Below are 19,787 nucleotides of genomic sequence, written 5' to 3' on the forward strand. Positions count from 1 at the left end.
GCTGCACATGCACGGCGGTCTACAGACAGAGCTGGGCACCTCACTGCGGAGACATGAGAACGACCACAAGCCCTGAAAGTGGACAATTAATGAAGAGATACGTGTACGACCACAAACATGCTCACACTGAGACTTCTGAATGTGTAAAACTATTAAACATCACACAGGAATGCACAAGATAATATTTTACATTTTCAAGAGTTTTCAGTTGAGTTGGGCAGAGCACAGATGTCAGAAAAGCTCAGGTAAAGCAGTGGCTTTGGTTTCCATCACATCAGCACCAACACAACAAAAAGAACACTACAGTGATTATTTTTAGAAAATGTTTTAAAAATGCACTGAAACATTAAAGAAACTGTTCCTTTCAGCGTTTAAAAAATAGTTGAGAAATTACTTATGTCAGATTATACTCACCTATAAATAATCCCTCTGTTATGGAGAAAGAATAGCCCAACTGAGATCTCAGCTGCATAGAACCTGTATGAAAAAAGCCCAACGGATTTCTTATTGCCTCATGATTTCCTTCTGACAAAATATTTTGGAAATGCATTATGGTAAAGAATGATAGTGTAATAGCATATAAAGTATATAATATATAGTGTGTATATTAAAGTATAGAAGTATATATTACAGGCAGATGATATAAAAGACACTTCAATTTAACTTTAAGAGATATGTTTCCAGTATTTGATGATAAAAATATGCAGAATTTAAAAAAAAAAAAGAAAATCCCTCCTTAGACCACAAAAAATGCTGCAGCTGGAGCACAGCATTTTACTGCACCGATCTGAGTGTCTGCAAAGGTCATTATCTCTAATCACACATCAACGCTGAATTCAGGATGCAGCTCAATTTACATTGAAATTCACACGGCATGAAATAATTTGCAGAAATAGTATTCCTTTATACAGGCTGTTAATGGATTAATTACATAAAGCTAATTAAAATGATTACCATATAAAATATAATTGCTGAATGTAGTTAAAGGATATATAATATTGATGGATGTGTGAAGCCAGTTGCTCTGGAACTGTGCAAATTATATGCAAAAGGATTATTTAAAGATTAGATTAATTTTTAGGCTAGCATAAGGGAAAGAAAGCTTAGCTCTGAAACACTTGATCAGAGGTGTTTGTGAACACAAGCGCTGGAAGATGCTCCACAGGCGTAAGCTGTCACAAAACACCAAAGTTCACAACGGGTGTTGGCAAGTTACATTAGCTGGGAGTCAAGGATGAACTGACACCATCTAGTTTTTATTCAGCAAGTTGCTGAAATTTTGTTCTATCTCTCAAATACTTATATTTAGAAGGCCTCTCATTTAAACAAGCCCTGATTATTTAAATTGAAATGAGAAATTATTTTAGCTGAATTCTTAAAACAGTTGGTCACACTTGATTTTAAAGTTTCATTGGTAAATGATTTATGAAACACCGATAAATGATGATGAGATGTTCTAAGCATGACTAAAATGGTACTGATGGGTCTATTCACATTTGAATATCTACAGATCATTATCAGTTGCTCACCAATATGCCAGATGTACAATTACCTAAAAAGGATCATGTATATAAACAACTTCTAATCATTTATTAACTCCTCACAAATAAAACTTCTATAAAAAGTAGGATCACATAAATTCTTGTAAGCTATACATTGAATTTATCTTGTATAAACCATAATTTATGTTGCAATGCTAGGTCTATTTGTATTCCCTCTTCCTGTAACATTAATTCAGACTGAAATGTTCTACTCACCTTTTTTTTTTATTCACTTTTAAAAACAACACCAGAATACCAAGTAACATCTTTAATTTCCTGTTGCCTTGTTTAAATTCTTGTCACTTTTAAAGCAGGCATTGCATGCCTTTGCTCCTGCTGTATTTTTGAACAAAAAGGCCTTTGCTCTATGTGTGCAAACAACATTTTTATGTTAAACTTCAGCTTTTGGGCCTTAAGAAACACAATCAAAAAAGGCCAGCCTAGACTTCATACTGAATCTGGGAAGAAGAAGAAACCTAATCCTTTCACGGTGCAAAATGAAGATTATGACCTGATTTAAATATATAAACATGAACACTCACACTGCTTGTGGCTCCTTAAATTTTCCTACTTGCTGAATGTGATACATGAGATCACCACCGTTCACATACTCCATAACAAAATACAGACGGTCCTAGAATAAAGTATTAAAGATGCACATAAATACATTAGAGAAAATATTAGATATGCATTGATCAGCAAAAAAGTCACTAATATGTTATTATAAAGCTTTTAAGATTATTAGGACTGGTTGTACATTCTGGCAAAATTCATAGATCAGGAAATAGAAGTGGAATGTTTTGTAAAATCTGCAAGAGTAAATGACTGATGAGATCTGTCTAGATTTGCCAATTTTAGTGACACGCTTTTATATATTATTTGTCTACAATGGTTCCCATAATTATTCACATATAGTTCTGTCTGAAAAATCTGTCTCTCTAAAAATAAATGTAAAAAAAAAATATTAAAGATGGTTGAAAATTCTTGCTTTGAGGCCATTTCTGATCCTTCCTAATTACTTTTCCTTTGGAAGATGGGAGGTGTTAAAAATATATATTTTTTTATTATTAAAAAGAGACAAGAAGAAAAGTACTTGTAGGGTTTACAAAAGTATCTGCAACCATTACAAGTGACACTAAATTAATTCCTCGTAGGCACATGTTTCAGTGAAAGGAAGATGGCAACAGGTATTTTGGAGGGAGATTGTCCTTGCACAGTGAGGACTTTCAAAGGTCATATCCAGGTATCTCAAACCAAATATGACCATAACATATTGGAGTGCACTTAAGCAGTATTTTCACACCCAGTGATCTTCAGTAAGACTTAAAACAGTAGGTCTGTCCCCCAGTTTTCAGAGGACTAAAACTGAGCTCGTCCAAGTGACTTCAGTAAGAATACATTGTTTACACTCTACAAACATCTTTGATTTAGGGTGGATGATTCTGACCACCTAACATGATCCAGACAGCATACAGGATGCATTAACAGTCTTCCTCCCAATTATGGAGGACATATTTTTGGCTTCTTCTGATTTTCCTTTAGATATTTTGGACAGAATCATTATCCTGAAGTATTTGTAGAAAAGTTCTGATCTAATATTCTGATGGGAAAGAGACTCATTTACTAAGATGCTCTAGTTCAACCTTTTTCCTTCAGCATTGATTGAAAGTCTCCAACCATCCAGTAACTAAGATTTCAGAACATTAACATAAATTTTAAAACTGTGATTTCCTAAGCTGAGTCCAACAGACAAGCCACGGGCAAAATGTTTAATTGGCCAGATCAGACTTATAAAATTTAGATTTTTGTATGAATTGTCCTTCTGTAAAATCCATGGCAATAGAAGCCTGCATCTAAAAGCACTAACCAGAAATTATCAATTTTTCCTATGGTCACACACAGTTTATGCTTTTTCTTCTCCTTCATATACAATTTCTCATTTTTGTAGCTAATATTAATCCTCCATAATATTTCATAGCACCAAGTGCAAGCTACTCAAGATTTTGGAAAACATGAAGTAAATTAGGCAAAGGTGTTAATGATTTATCTAGGCCTTTATGTAGCTCCATTGCTCTTGTACATGATAAAACAAAGTACTGTAAATACTAAAAACCCCAACTTTTTTCCACCCTTCCCCTTAGCCAGAAAACACTAGACATTTGTACTTTTAAGATTTGACATTTAAAACACAGTTGCTCAAAATAAAGATAAGATTATACAAAGTGCTTTTTCATTTACTGATGACACTAAGCTTTTTCTCTACTAATGAAGTTACAAAAAGATAAAGAATTAGAGGGAGATAGAAGACTTTCTCACTAGGACCTCCCTTATTACAACAATCTTCGTATTATAAGTAGAGGCAGGCAAAATATTATAGAAAGCAACAACTACCAAGTGCAATAGTGCCCAGATTCACATTTTATTGTGATTAATTATGTCTGCAAATCTGTTGCATTCAGGCATTTTCTGCTCAGAGATTTGCAGACATTAAACAGAGTTTGAAAATTTCTCTAACAACACAGACAATTATGCTATGAAATGGTGACAGATGACGTGGCTTGTTTGTGTTATATTACAATGTTATTACTTCAAACTAACTGCCTGTGGTTTGTTTGTTTTTAGATTAAAAACCATCAACAATGTAAGAGGTAAAAGATAGAGAATAGTCAAGTGAAAAAACAACATATGTCCTTTCATCACCCCACTAAGTGACAACCCAGCCATGAGGCACTAGTTCAAGGCCATTGTCATGCGATGGCTACAAGATGAGACAAGAGCCTTGGTTTCTTGTGAATAAAGACCTCTACCCAGCTTGGAACATTTGGAGCCAGCTCACTAGTGTCAGGGTGTCCACGCCCACTCTGAAAACCAAAAGCACGTTGAGCACCAGCTGTCTACCACGCAGTTTCCATGTCACCCAACAATCCTGTACGGTGCTGCTGGATGGGCAGATCCATCCTGCAATCTGTCCCTGGGAGATGTTTTGCAATGTGATAGGGAAATGTCCGCTTCATATATTTATAAGGAAGGAAGAAAAAAAAAACCCAACGTTTTCCTCTGTGCCAGGGGCACCAGAAACTGAATTAAATCCATCAAAATTCGTTCATGACTAATCACCTCACGATATAATAACAGTCATTAAGACTTTTCAAGTACTATCCTCAGATCCTTAAAAGCATTTAGGAACCTTTGGGAAACTGGGCTTAAGGCTCTCACTTAGCAAAGCACACATTATTAAATTTATGAATTGTCACACTGGTCTGCTTGAATTACTGTATGAAGAAAAATCGTTAAACCTAGGTTTTATATTTAAAATACAGGGGTAATTACACAGGATATCTCTCTCTTCACCATTTTCTATGCACAGAAGCTGTGATATATAGGTTGGATGATAATAAATGTTGTTGAACTGATAAAATCCATGATCATATAGCATGGAAAACATCAGGGTGGCAAGAAAGACAGCTCACGTACAACTGTTTGAAAACAAGAGTGAAGCTGTGTCAGGAACGGTGGTTTATCTTGCAATGCCAGGACTCGTTTTTCAACCATTGTACATTCAACATCATCATCCTGAATGACCACATCTTTTTTCAGTATTTTGATTGCATAGAGCTCCTCTGTCCCCTTCCTGTCTGCCAGCATCACCTGCACAAGAGAAACAACAGGGTGAAAAGCTTCCAACCTGCCAAGGAGGGAAGGTGACTCATATGCTCGAAGATTTGTATAGATGGCAATCCAGCTTTTCCTTTTATTGCTATAGACTAACTTGATCAAAAGTCCAAAAATATCATCATTGCTTACCCACTGCAATGAGCTGTACCAGCCATTTCAGACAAAGCCTGTGCCAAAACCCTCTGGTTAATCACAGGCACATTGCCAAAGGGCTGATAAAATGTTAAGTCCCAGGGGACTTCTTCAGTAAAGGGCACTTTATCACATAAGTGGTTGTTCGAACAGACAGAAAAATAGCAGTCCTTTCTTTAGACTAACAGATTTCAAATATATATATATACTATTTCTGGTTTTTCCCCAATATTCAGCCTTACCAATGTTGGTGACTTCCAGAACTGGCAGAGTGACCTAGGTAGTAAAGCCAGAAAAGTAGACTTAATTTCCTTGAAACTGCCAAGAAGTGAGGATCTAAAAGCCAGCAACTGTTTCTTACACCCTGCCCAACAGTCTGAGGGGGTTTTTTAATTTTTATTTTTTCGAGAAAACTGCCATTCATGACTGAAGCCTGCTAGTCCTTAGGAACCACCCTACTCCACGTTCAGAAATCCTCCCTCAAAAACACACATCCTTTTGCCTCTGGATTTTGCCTCTTAGAGAATTATTCATTCATTCTTTCTCAAGGAAAAAAAAAATGAAAAAAAATAATGTGATCGCAATAGTTATCAGGAAATCCTACCTTCCCGAAGCTCCCCTTTCCAAGAACCATGAGAAAGTTGAAATCTGTCAGCTTCACCCTGTCCAGATTGTTGGATGGCACACTTGAGTTCTTGTCTTCTGTTGGAGTAATGACTTTGTTACCAGCTGGCCCAAGTTTGGCTTTCTGAAGAACATACACACACATACACACACAAAAATAGGAAAGTAAGAGTAGCCCGTTTTCTTGGCAGCATGGATCACTGGGTGAAGGTTAGAATTGGAGATGACCATATCTGAGGTGGCATTCCCAAAAGAAAGGCTGCATAACAGAATTTGCTCAGACGCAACTCTGAAGACTCATTCCCACAATACTTCTGGCATTATTGAGTGAATTAAAGTGCAAAACTGTGTTCATGTACAATCAGATAAAAGCAGATATGCTCATCTGGTTAGAAGAGCAAAACCAAAGCAAAAACTGTAACCAAAGAAAAAAATCACTTATTTTCATGACAAAAGCAGGCTTATCTGGTGTTTTTGTTTTGAAATACAAAAAATGCTTTTCAAAAATATCATGCTATAATCTATTAGGGTATTTTAGGACATAAACAGTCTCTTCAATACATTCTCTTTTAAAATATAATTGTTAAAGTCACTGCATAGCAAAAGTTAGGAAATCTTTGACATGCATTAAGAAAAATAACCTACATTAAAAAAAACCCCACAACACATGAGAATTAATGCAGATGAACATGGCCACTTTCAAACTAGCCATACAATCAACTCTGATTTTCAATCAAATGTTGATCTGGAAGAGGGAGGAAGGGAAATATTACATACAAAAGCTCGGCCTTGGCAAGACAGTCTGGTTTGCAGAAGGTTGCAATAGTCTCAGTATTTGATATGAAACACCATGTAATTGCTCAAGTAAGTTGCATTTCAAATCTCAAAGTTAACAGAAGAGAAAAAAGTAAGACTCACCAAAAGATAATATAGGCTACAACATAATATCCCTCTTTTTCTCAAAATAATCCCATATACCAGCAGGAGCAAAGCCAAGAAGCTTTAATAATGCTTTGGGACATAAATACTTCCCCCATCTATCTAGTGTGTTGGTCTGGTAAATAGCCTCTAATATGGTTAACTTACTTTGTGCCATTGACATATGCTAGACATTTAAGGATAACTACTTTATCCTTAACTACGGTGTTTGCATATTATCACTGTTTTACAGATAAAGAAAATGATAGAAATTAAAGTTTATTCAAAGTCACACAATAAATCACCCTCAAAGCCTGGCCTGGCATATACCTTTGGCAGCCTCACTGGAAACTGGAAGATACAAACTTTCCCCTCCCCAGACAACTGTAAAACCGTAAGATTGGAAGGGATGACTCGATTCACAGACTCCAGTCCTCTCTTACTGCAGGCAGTAATGTCAAGTAATCCTCTGATAAAATAACCACATCACTCGAAAAGCATATTCACACTGGATGACTCCTTCTGCAACTTTATAAATGCAGAAATTCTTATACCCTGCCTCAGGGATATGAATTTTGGCAGTTTTGATACCTTTTTTTTTTTTTTTTCCATTGTAATACAGCTTAAAAAGGTGAATTTCTTCCACCACTATTATTACTTGCTTGCATGAAAGCAGCACTTGGAGATGCTGATCAGGATCATGTGCTGTGTGAACGGTTAGGAAGAGCCAGTCCTGGGCATCAGCCTAAGTCCCTGATTCTGCAGGGGATGGCCCCTCGGCAGATCCTGCTGCTGGGACAAAGCCAGTGTCTGCCACGGAGCTCTTTGTCAGGACAAAGCTCCTTTCAAGGCCACAATACAAGACTGAGCCATAAGCAAAACAAGTGAAAAAAGAAAAATCCTAATATCCTTTATTTGTACAAGATGAAGACACGGTTTAAAGGAGGAGCTTTGCTGGCCATGTCTTTGTGATGCTCTTGCACATTGGATCTCAGATAAAGGCTCCTGCTCTTCTGATACAAGAAGCAATTTCAGTATCTGCCTTTTCACCAAATAACGGAGATCCAAATCAGGCACTGAACGGAAAACAGTACTTTTATTTCTTATACTTTAAGCCCACTGGGTAGGTTGTCGCCAGCCTGTTTGAAAAGTATCATTCAAAACAAAATATCAAATTTTGTTCTAAGGCAGTTTGTTTCTCTGGGTACAACCCTGCCATTCAGGCAGGGAGTGCTTTCTGTAGTGCTGCAACCCCAGGCTCGTGGGGGGAAACAGCATTTTTTCCAAAAGAAAAGAGTGACAGATTCATCAGCAGGCTCCTGTGCCCTCTGCCGGCTCCCAGAGCCGAACGCACTGCGCTCGCTCAGCTCAAACACACGCGAGATGAAATTGTCCGGATTTGAAGGCAGCGCCTTAAAATAATATTAGAGAACCAAGCCAAGGCCTCTCTGCACCCTTGCAAGAACTTACATTCAACGGGCAACAGACATGCTCCTCTTACTTCCATTTTTTATCTTTCTAAAATTAGATGTCACTCTCAATTTGATAGTTTCTTTGTGGTAGATTTTTCAGGAGAACGTGGGGTGCCTCCTGTTCAGTCAGGTGGGCTTCTGTGCCACTGCCCCAGGCAGGAGCTTATCGGCGAGTGACCCGAGGGAAGCTGACAGCCCTGGTTATCTCCTCGCCGCTGCTGAGCTACCTCGGTGCGTTAGCCCTGAACCCTGCTGCAAACTGCATGTCAGAAAAGGTAGGGACATGGCACCCACAAAATGCTGGAGAACGTCCAGGCTGACTTGATGAAAGCACATGGACCCAAGTGGCATTGCCCAATGACCTTATTAAATTATCATAATCTTATCAAAGGTCCATATTTCCATTCAGCTAGGCCACTGACCATTTGTTCATGAGCAAGCAAAAAAAAATTTTCATGTTTGTCATGTGATTTCCTTTTACTGCTTTTTGGCTTAAGGTCCTAGTGAAAATATAGTGGGAATTTCAACACTGGCAAACATGCGCTGGGAAGAAAAAAAAAGGAAACGATAATAATCCAAAACAAAACATTTCACAGATGATCCATTAAGAACTTCCCAAAATACTACTGCAACATGTTTCGATTATGACAGCCTCAGGCATATCATTTTGTCTTCTTCTTAGTACTATTTAAAAATTTCCCAGAGCTACTGGAACAAAATTAGGCTATGGGCATGGAAATAAAATTAGATAAACATGGTCAAGCCATTCCAGATGCCACCTGTGTCACCAAGTTTTTGATGGAACAGTAAGACACCTTTATGAAACAAACCCTGAAAGATCTAGTACTTATTACCTGTCTTCGAGAATTAGCTGCTGTGTATATTCCATGTTATTCAATTCATCCTGACATACAAACCTAAAGCAAAATATCTCTTATAAACTTCATGGAAGTTTCTACACAGCAGAAATGTCACAACTCCTCAGTAACAATTAATATTGATGGATTTAAGGAAAGCCTTTAATCTTGCCCTTTTATTACAGAACTTAACCCAGAATATGGGGCAAGAATATGGGGCAAAGTATTTGGAAACTCAACTAAAGATTTCTGGTTATGACTAAAGGATTAGGAAAATGTCTTCAAGTATCAAAATTGCTTTACATTAAACTACAGAAAATCTACAACGTGAACTAATGTTGTGCCTTATTGCAAGCAATGGGTGAAGATACAGGGAAATCAGTATTTGCTTACAAGATTTAGTAAAGATTTGGAGAAAACACATCTGAAATGTGCTGGGCTCAGTGTGCATGTGGAGAAGACCTCATCCACCCACATGCTGTGTCCATTTCCACAGGGTTTCTGGCATCTGAGTGGGATTTCATCTCACCCTCTGGTTGGAAATTTAGCTGGAGTTGTTTAATGACATTATATACAATGCAATGACTTGAAAACTCTCTTCACACACAGCAATGTGAATTTCTTGCTATGACCCACATGGAAAATAACTTGCTGAACAAGTATTTTGCTAGAAATACACTTTTCCTCAGCTTTTTGACTACCTCAACATGTGGGACATTGTTTCACATAAAGAACAACTTACATCTTTCAGATACTTCAGATGGGGAACTACAAACTAAAACTACTGTTAAAATACAGTCGAGGTGATGAGCACAATAAAAATAAGTATACTAGAGAAAACATTACATTACTGATGCATTTTAATTTGCATAAATGAAATGCAAAAGCACACACCATTACTCTCACCATCACCTCTGCATCCAGGATTGCCCATGATGCTTTACTGTTTATTAGAAGGGAAGAGAATCTGTCTGAGGCTTATGCTCTATTGAGGCCATCTTAAGCACTAAAAATAGGACAGATATTGGACAGAAGTGATTTCCAGAGCTCCTGGGAATGCTGTTTCAACAACAGGACTAACCACAGTGGAATAAAGAGACCCAGGGCTCTCTTGGATAGCGAAACTGTAAGGAGAGCAATCAGTGATGCAGAGCTTTACACACATGGAACTGAAGAGCAGGGCACTGGACCTGAGACACACACACAGGTCAAGGCACCCAGACATGATATCACAGACAGATGTCTTGTTCCCTAAAGCTGACACTGTTAAATGGTGTCCAGATCTTTCTGGATCTTGCACAGACCCATCTAAACAAACTCAGGTTCTTGAAGAGGAGCAGGTTTTCTTACGGTTGGGTATGGCTAGAAGAAAGGAACAGTAAGGAAAACACCTGAACCAGACAGAGAGATGGATCTGAAAGGAGGAAGAGCTAACCAGAACCACAGCCTACTGCTTGCTCTCGTAGAGGAAAGCAAATTTCATAAAAAGCAGTTCTAACAGATTTACTTAGAGTGTTCCATATTATTTTGGGACCTACTCATCCTTACAGCATTACAAATATCACAGTTCAAACCATTTTATTGACTTTATACATTAGGGTTTTTGTTTTGTTTTGTGGCGGGTTTTTTTGTTTGTTTGTTTTTTGTTTTTACAATAGCAGAAATGCCTTAGATTGCTTACAGTTGACCACAAACTCTTTTACAATGAAGAACTACTTTTATTCAGATTAGTCTAGTCTAGGGTCCAATGACTGGTAATACGTATAAATCTTCTTTTACCAGTTGTAGTAGAGGCAGAGCACAAAAACGGGTATTCTAATTTCTGTGTATCCACATCCAGCTACAGCATATGTTAGTGTGTTCTCATAAGGTCAAGCACAGGAAACGTTTTAACATGCTCTCACCAAGCTCTACCATGAGATTTATATCTGATACACCTTGAATACTACAGAGAGAAAATACCATGCAACCAACATACTTTTCCAGATTCCCAGAACAGAAACAGTTTTGCAACTACAGAAGCAACATAAATTCAAATGATTCATAAAAGATTATCGGAAAAGAGCAATGTTATTTTGCCTCTTCCTACCATGACTAAAGTTGAAAATAGCAGAATCCTATTTGAATCCACCTTTATTTTTTATGGATTTTAAAACTTGCTGAAGTTGAAGATGGCATTCCAGGCCCTGGATTAATTTTAAATTTATATTCAGACTGCTTGGCTTAATGTCTTCGATAAAAACACAATATTGTTACAATGAAGCCAACTTGCAGCAAACAAACTAGGAAAACATGTTAAAGATAAGTTAGTCTGCACTAGTAGCAGAAGAGTTAATAGAAAACAAGACATGCAAAACATCTTACTTCCTCTGGTTTGGACGTACCTTATCTCGGCCAGTTCTTTTACCCTGAAACCACAGGTGAGAAATATTTTATATATTCAGCCCAAATGTACTTCTTCATGGAGTGTTACAAAAGTTACAGTGTGTTACACTGGAGAGTCTCTTGGAATTTGGTATGTGCTTTTTGGAAAAGATATCTCAGGTTTCACAGTAAAAATGTATTCAATATATTTTTTATCTAAGTGTAACACTTGGTCTTTTAATTAGGTATGGAAAAAAAGAAGTCTTCCCCAAGCCCTAATGAGGCTTGGCACCTCATTAGCCAAAGGAAAAAAGGAAGTGATTCAGGGAATAGTCATCCATTATTGCACTACATTTTCAGTCGCAGTAAATGTTCTTGTTGAGTCTTTTCAAAACATTCTTTCTGTTTTTTTACTGTGAAGACAATCTAATAGCACAAAACAATACATCTGAATGTTGGGTCTTCTGCCCTCTGGTTATTATGTATAATTCAGAAACTTCAGAATTACAGACCAAAAAGATGGAATCGATCATTCTTCCCATTAACCACTAATAAAATTTGTGAAGAATTAAAAAAAAAAAATCTATGAATTCACATTCCTACCCTCAATTCCTACCCTTTAGGGCAATGAGCTACATGGCATTATGTCAGTGCTTTAACACCATGTATCACTCACCATCATTAATCTTCTGCTGCTGTTTGCAACATCCAGCTCAGTAAGACTGGCTTTGTTCCCATAGGAAAAACCAACACTGGGTTCCAAAACTGCCCAAACTTGCAGCCACACCCCGCCACCCTCCACGCACAGCTTCAGAAGGGAATAACCCACATCATTTCCAATGAAAAACATTCAAACCAACAAAAGGCCTTGCAATGTGCTGTTCACTAGCGGTTGTCAAGGCAACTCGCTCTTAGCAAGTTCAGAGACGCCCAGTGGGAAGATCTATTGGTAACAAATCTTCAGCATAAGAAAGTGATAAATGAAAAAATATTTAACAACAACGCTGAATTCCCATCCTATGTGCAGAGGTATAGACACATACAGCACACGCAACTTCTGCTTGGAAACAGCACCCTTACTGCCGTATTTCCTCCGTTACTAATTGGCTCCACAGACACCTACAGGGAAAAGGAAGGGAGAGCTTTGTTCCCGGCAGCGGAGCCTCCTCGAGACTCACAGCTCTGCTGCGCGTTGCACACCAGCATCCTCTCCCCTCCTCTGGAGCAGATTCCAGCCAGCACCAACTGCTTTGCCCATGCAGTCGCATTCAGCTGGAAATAGCGAATGACTGATGTGACAACAGAGAGCAGTGCTGGCTTCAGTCTCCACTGCACAAAATCACAGTTTTGATAGGATGAGGGTCAGCAGTCTAAGGACTGAGTGAGCAGGCTTGCTGCAGGCTTTATTTCGGGTCCCAAGACTTTCTTGAGATCCATGGAGCAGGAACGTCCTCGTGCCAGGATGCAATCTCTCTGCGAAACTCTAACAAAATCTCTGCTTCTCACACTGCCACAAGTTTTCATCAGTTCTTTGCTAGACCCCAACATGTTCTACAAATGTCACCAGGGGATGGAACAAGCCACCTCATGCTAGCTTGCCTTGCTCCCCATGTTTCTGTTGCTAATTCTTAAGTTAACCCAAAGCCATAGCAGAGCTGCAGGTAACATTCTGCATCACTTAAAGAAATGGCACAGTGGGTGGTGAGAAGTGAGGAAAGGAACAGTCTTAATAACAATGTTCCAGTTTCACTGTTAAGAGCCCAGGAGGCTTTGGCTACAAGTGTGAAATTAATGCTCAGTTATGTCCATCACTACCTGGACTCTACACAAGAGGCATCAGAGTAGCCTGGACCTCAGACAAACCGTTGAAGATGTCACTGACAGAGCTGGCAACACTCATACTAAGGACATAAAATGGAGAAACTGAAATAATCCAAGTCTCAAGGAAGGACAAAAAGCCCTACTGAGGTTTCCAGTCATGAAAGCTCAGTGAGAACTTTGATCAACAGGTTGAGCTATTAGCAAGCCTTTAACAAACTAAATAAATCCAATAAATTTCAAGTCAAAATCTGGAGGAAAAAACCTCCCATTCACTGAAATGTTCTCCAGCATTGTGGCAGCTTGTTTTTTACATTATTGCATTTCCAATTCCATATAATTATAGATGCTATGAAGGACTATCAATTTCCTAGTTTATGCAACTTAATTATCAGGATGCTGAGAATGTGAAATGAGAAAAGTCCATTTCTATGCCCCAGCAAGACCTAATAGTTCACCAGACTGAGTTTTAAGCTTAATACCATAACGTAATGCAAGCTTATAATTCATTAGCAGAGAGTTTTGTAGTCATGGAAACAACACAGAGAAAAGAGAAAGTTAGAGCCTAAGCTCCAGATGATTTAGCAGCCCAGCAGCTCTAACTGGAGAGGGGACGGCATGAGCGTTACATCTTGGTCCGGCCTGAGCTCATGTTCTTGCTGTTGCAAGTCAATGAAGGGAAGGAACTTCCTTGGCCATTTTACCCATTTCCCTAAAACATGTGCTGAGCAACCTGGGGAGATGCTTTTGCACTAATTTTCATGTGAATCAGAACAAAAGACACAGTCTCTGGCTCTTGTGCTTCTTTCCTTGGCTTAACAAATGCTTATGAAGAAGGTGGCAGCACATGGCTTTTTCCCATCTTACTGTGCACTCTCACTGATTCTCATTTGTTCCTTTCCAGAACAAATAACTAATGAACTAAATTACAGAAATGCACTGCACTAATGAAGGTATACGCACATATTTATGCATGCAGAAAGGAGCACGCTTGGATTAGACTGCAGCAGACTGAAGATGCCTACACAAGACACTGCAATACAGCAAGAGACACCCATACAGGAAGATGCACCGTACCACGGACATCATCAAGGATTCATGAGGTTTACACAGATCATTTTTCAGCCATGTGCTCTTTGGTGAAATTACATTCTAGCAACACTTCTTTGCAGCAAGGACAACACTGAAAATATGCAAATAAGCAGAACTCTTACATTTATTTTCAGGACAGCAATGTCACTATGATGAACTACGATATAATTAGTAAAAAATGCAATGTATAAAAATGAAAATGCATTTTTACTTCAATAGCTAAAATAGTTATCGAAAAAATAGCTAGAAAAAGAATTCTTATCGTTCCCACTGCTAGTAAAAAGGCGTGAAGGCAAACTGGATGTTCCATAAAAATATAAATGGGGAGGGTGATAAAACTCTACCTGGGAGTTAAATATGGACTATTTTATGTCTTTAGTTTACTTTTTCCCTCATTTCCTCTCCTCTTCCCTTAAACTTGTGTCATATTTACCCTTTTGGGTAGTAATAGTAAATTTATTTAAAGGATTTGCCTGAAAAAAATGTTTGTGCCATATGTGAAAAGGATTAAAGATGCCTTTTTGCAGAAAGCATGTCCAAGAACACAGAAAACCCACTCCTGAAGCCCACCCACATGCTGTACCGCTTTGCTCATCATGTAGGAATGATGATATCAGCGTGTCCATGAAATAACGTGGGTTACAAATAACAGAAGAGAAAGCAGTGGGTCCTACAAAGAATTCCAGATGATTAGTAAAACGGAGTTATTTTGTCTAATCCTACCACGAGCTGTGTGTTTGGAACCCATGTCTCTTCTAACACCTTGCAGGTTCACAGAATTCGTGAGATAATTCCACTTAGTGACTCAGAGATTTCCACAGAGGTCCATTTCTTTCACCCAGCACATAAAGCCGAGCACGACGGAGGCAGAAAGGCAGGTAATTACAGAATTCATGAGGCACCCAAAGGTAGAGATTAACTGAGCAATATAAAGGTGAGCAGAGGCAGTACTCGCTTTTACAGCTGCATATTATTAAATATTTTGATTAGAGGAAAAATTATCATCAGTGCCAGTTAAAAATCTTTAATAAAGGGCTGTATGAAAAACGTTATACTGAATTTTATCAAAATAGTGGTTTAATTTAATGGGTTTGTATCTTTCTAAATATATACATACAAACAATTTGCATTATTTAATTTCTTTCAGGACTTTTGCTAGAGAGAGCTGTTTGCTTTGGGAGCTATTCTGTGTTCTTTACTGACCCCGTGTGGTTTCTCATTCCAAGGAGAAATTATTTTCTTAAACTCAACATTACATTGATCGGATGTTTACTTAGGATAAAGGCAATAAGAGAATCCTAAAGGACAATACGACAGTTTAATATACCATGCGGCACCTCAACAGATCTGCTTATTTTGGGAGGTTTATGATCACATTGCCTATGCATTTTTTTTTTTTTTTTTTTTCCACTTTTTGGTGTTGCTGTATAGAAGTTAAAACTCTAGGAAGTACTCGGATATGTTTTTCCTAACAAATCCCCAAGTCTTCCAGGCACAGGATTAAGGTAACCATATCCCCTAGAAAATGTAGACAATGAAGTCTAATGACTATGAAAGACAGTCATTTGAAAAGGGATGTATCTGTCCTAACAATAGGAGTTTCAGGGAATATCGCCCTGGACAACGGATGTCTGGCTGTGAGCAGTGAAATCTAGAGAGGGAAGAGTTTCCAGTTACCCATTTGGCACTGTCAACATGTTTAATCTGTTTAATAATTCTGCGGCCACCTGAGTCTACTTTGTTTTCTGCCTTTATTGCCAAACACCCTATCCCTCGCAACAGAGCAGCGTCTAACTAGATGAAATGTAATTAAAGAGGCTGCCTAGGAATAATATTCAAGAATTCTTGCAGAAATATCCTGTGGTAATGGTAATAAAAAACCCAAACAACAAATACAATGCTAGAACAGCAAATCCCCAAGTGTCAAAAAAAAAGAACTGCTTTTATATATGCTCCATTTTTTTAATTATGCAGATTACTGCTTATTTTCAATAATAAAAAACCCTAGAGTGTAGAATTTGCTTTTAAGCATAAAACTTATTTCAATATGGACAAAAAAATAAAAGTCTGTTCTAAAATAATCTTGAAGGACTGCAGTTCTACCCGATCTTAGTGCAAATCCCTGTGATCAAATACAACAGCCAGGAAAAGCTGCAGACCAGGCCTGAGTTTAAAACCTTGGGATTCTGTATCCAAATCTTAACACGCTCTGGAATTATTTACGCACACAAACACACACGCACACACACAAAGATGAAGGTGTTTTCTGCATGCTGTTGTGAAAATAATTTAGTTAAATATACACTTTGTTGGCGGAAAAAAAGCAGCATAAATGAGTGATCCCTCCCAGTATCTGATAATTTCATAAACAAGTATTTATGCTGTTTGACTTTGCTCACAGCATTCTCAAATTTGCTATGGTACTATAAAATAATTTTTGTACATTTTACTGTTTTCTAACTCAGAAGAGTTACACTATCTTCAGGAACACTGCCTTCCTTCTTCATCTGCTCCTGCTGTTTCTTTTCAATTCCAATCTTGTAAACTTGGGAACATAACCTCCCCAGAGTCCCACATAAACTGATTACTTACAAAATTATTTCCAAAGACATGCTAACGTCAGTGGAGATTCGCTTGCAGAATGCAGCATGCAGTGATGCTTCTGAGCTTAGGTTAGTGATGCTAAGTCACTGTCAGCAGCAAGCAGAAGTGGAATTTGTAATCATTTAGAGAGAAAAGACAGCCAATAAACAAGGAAGCATTTTTTTTTCCATTAAAAAAAGGGAATTATTGAGTCTGCTCTTTACACCAGAACAGAGTGCCAACTTTCTTTGTTGGAATTCATGTTTATAATTCACAAGGACTAAGCATGAATTTTGCCTGTGAAGCAGCAGCTGTAGGAAATTGTTCAGTTCTTTTTTTAGGTGCACTCCTATGATGAAAACACGAATCGACCAAGGACTTCTGTCAGTTTATGTCACTGCACTTGAAGGTCTGGATTTTACAAGAGAGTGACAACACGATGTTAGACATAACTTGGTACTTATCACAGACATGTTTTTTCAGGGTAGCATTTAAACAGAGAAACTTGCAACTTCCCTGAATTAAACAAGTTTCAACAATGAAACCAACATGTGATTTTATTTTCAAATAAGAAGAGGTGCAAACAATTGAGAAAGGGTAGTCCTCTTCTGTGCAGGCTTTTCTGAGATAAAGATACCAGATAAAGAATCAAGGTTAAGAAAAAATAAGTTACTGATTGCATGACAAATGATTACTGCATGAGGAAATACTTGGCAATGACAAATGGTCTTATTCTTTTTCTGGTTCAGTATTTAAAACATTTGGTAAAATCATGCATTAATAATATAAACAACTCTTCAAAAAGAAAATTTTATTTTTAAATTAAGTATTTTAAGCTTTGAGGTATAGCATGTAAACTGCTCTAGGTCAACTTAAATTGTAAAAATACTATTGGAAGATGATAATGGCTTCAATAACCTTAGATTCTCAAAACAGTTTACAGCACAGGAGCTTCAAATTTCAATTTAAATTGTAACATAACCAGTGTATGGGACTGAAAGTGTGATCTGTGTCAGTAACCTTTGCCCTAATAAAGCAAGATAATTTGTTAGAGATACATGCAGATTAAAACCCCACACATGTGTGTTCTCAATGACGATAATGTATCTGTTATGGCAATAATTCAGTGAGGTAGTGATTAGTGAAAGAAGTAAAATGGGAAGCAAACAGGTGAAGTGGTATTGCAGGTATCAGAGCTTCTGTGCATATGGGTAATATCTCTTACGATATAGTATACTCCAACTAACATACAGCAATAGATATAGTATAGTATATCATAAAACATGCATGCTATATTCTGTAAATTTATTTATTTAAATACACAGTGAACATGAGCATTATTTGATCTGTGGAAGTTATTTAAAGTTCCATGAGTGTCTTTCAAATTAAAGATGCACCATTTTCCAATTTCCATGAGAAGGTGGCATTCATTTAACTAATTCCTTCAAAAGGAAAGGCGCACTGCATCTGCTGAGGTTTGATGACCCCTTTTATGTAAGTAAACTTCTAATCTGGCAAGTGCTTTGTGACAAATCATGGAAGATTCATACTTCAATTTTTTTTTTTAATCCATTTTAATCCAAAACTGGGGAAGAAACAAGTGCATCCTTAAAACATGGTGAGAATGAAATTGAATTTAATAAACTTCAAACATTGGTAGAGAGGGTTGTGTGAAGAGAAAGGTGTAAGAGAACACCAAGGAGAAAACTACCTTGAAGAAGTGGATATTTACATGACAGTCCTGGAAGAGGCAGGAAAGGGAGAAACACTGCTTCGTTAGTAAAGGGCTGGCAAAGCAAAGCAACAACAATTAGTAGCAGAAATAAACAAATCAAGACACAGCAGTGAGAATACAGAAATGGACACATCTGTTATGCACAGAAAAATCACAAAAAAGAAATCGTGGTGTTCATCACCCTAACAGTAAGGAGCACGGTACAGCTTAGCACAGTGAAGGACAGGTCTTCACACAACTGCTCTTCAGTGCTAACCTCAATCTCGTACATACACACACTTCATGCATGAAACATTCCTAATGGCATTAAGCCACGGCAATGCATAAAGCTAAATGTATGTACAGATGTGTGTAGTCTGGGCTCTTAACAACTAACAAGCATTGTGGAGGGGCGACAGCACAAAAGTGGGTTCTTTTGCCTTGTTTTGAGAAAAGCATTTAAACAGTATATAAGGGCTAAAGAAATCCCTGTGATCAATATGATTTTCTATGTATATTCTTCACCTTAAATCACAACACGCAGACTGAGAAAAGCCTTACAGAAATCACAAGCTGATAGGAACTGAGACCAGAGATGTATGTCATCTGGTGAAGACATTTCAAGTTCTCTACTTTCAGATATGGTGAGTGGAGGGAAACCTCCAGATAACTGCATATGGGAATTCCCCATGCCAAACTATAGTATAGAACAGATGGAGACATCTAACAGCATCTCTATAATGCTGCAAACTATTCTCTAATGATTAAATATGCACAATTTAAAAATAGGAATGAGTGCCATGGCCAAAAAAAGCAGCTCCTCTTTTTATATCTCTATATACATAACAAGTGTCGATTGATGTGCCAGTGATATTTTGGCTGGTCATGATTTCAGTGTAGCTTAGTGTCTGTTTCCTGAAAAGTAAATTTAATCTTTTCTTTTACAATTTGAAGTGTCAGTAATGTTATTTCTCTTTTCCATGTCACCTTTGCTGAA

At 37.7% G+C, this 19,787-nt stretch overlaps 1 protein-coding gene across 1 annotated transcript in view; it reads right to left on the bottom strand.

The window, feature by feature from the left end:
* Positions 1 to 19,787, bottom strand: part of PRKCA (protein kinase C alpha) — a 160,518-nt gene that overhangs the window by 21,278 nt on the left and 119,453 nt on the right. Inside the window, exons 9-12 of the mRNA XM_074847397.1 lie at positions 5,953 to 6,096; positions 5,016 to 5,189; positions 2,084 to 2,175; positions 415 to 477 (exon numbers count right to left, since the gene is read on the bottom strand). Coding sequence (XP_074703498.1) covers positions 415 to 477; positions 2,084 to 2,175; positions 5,016 to 5,189; positions 5,953 to 6,096 — 473 coding nt within the window. The remainder of the gene's footprint in view (positions 1 to 414; positions 478 to 2,083; positions 2,176 to 5,015; positions 5,190 to 5,952; positions 6,097 to 19,787) is intronic.

Source organism: Strix aluco, chromosome 21 (assembly GCF_031877795.1).
Source record: "Strix aluco isolate bStrAlu1 chromosome 21, bStrAlu1.hap1, whole genome shotgun sequence".
Taxonomy (NCBI): domain Eukaryota; kingdom Metazoa; phylum Chordata; class Aves; order Strigiformes; family Strigidae; genus Strix; species Strix aluco.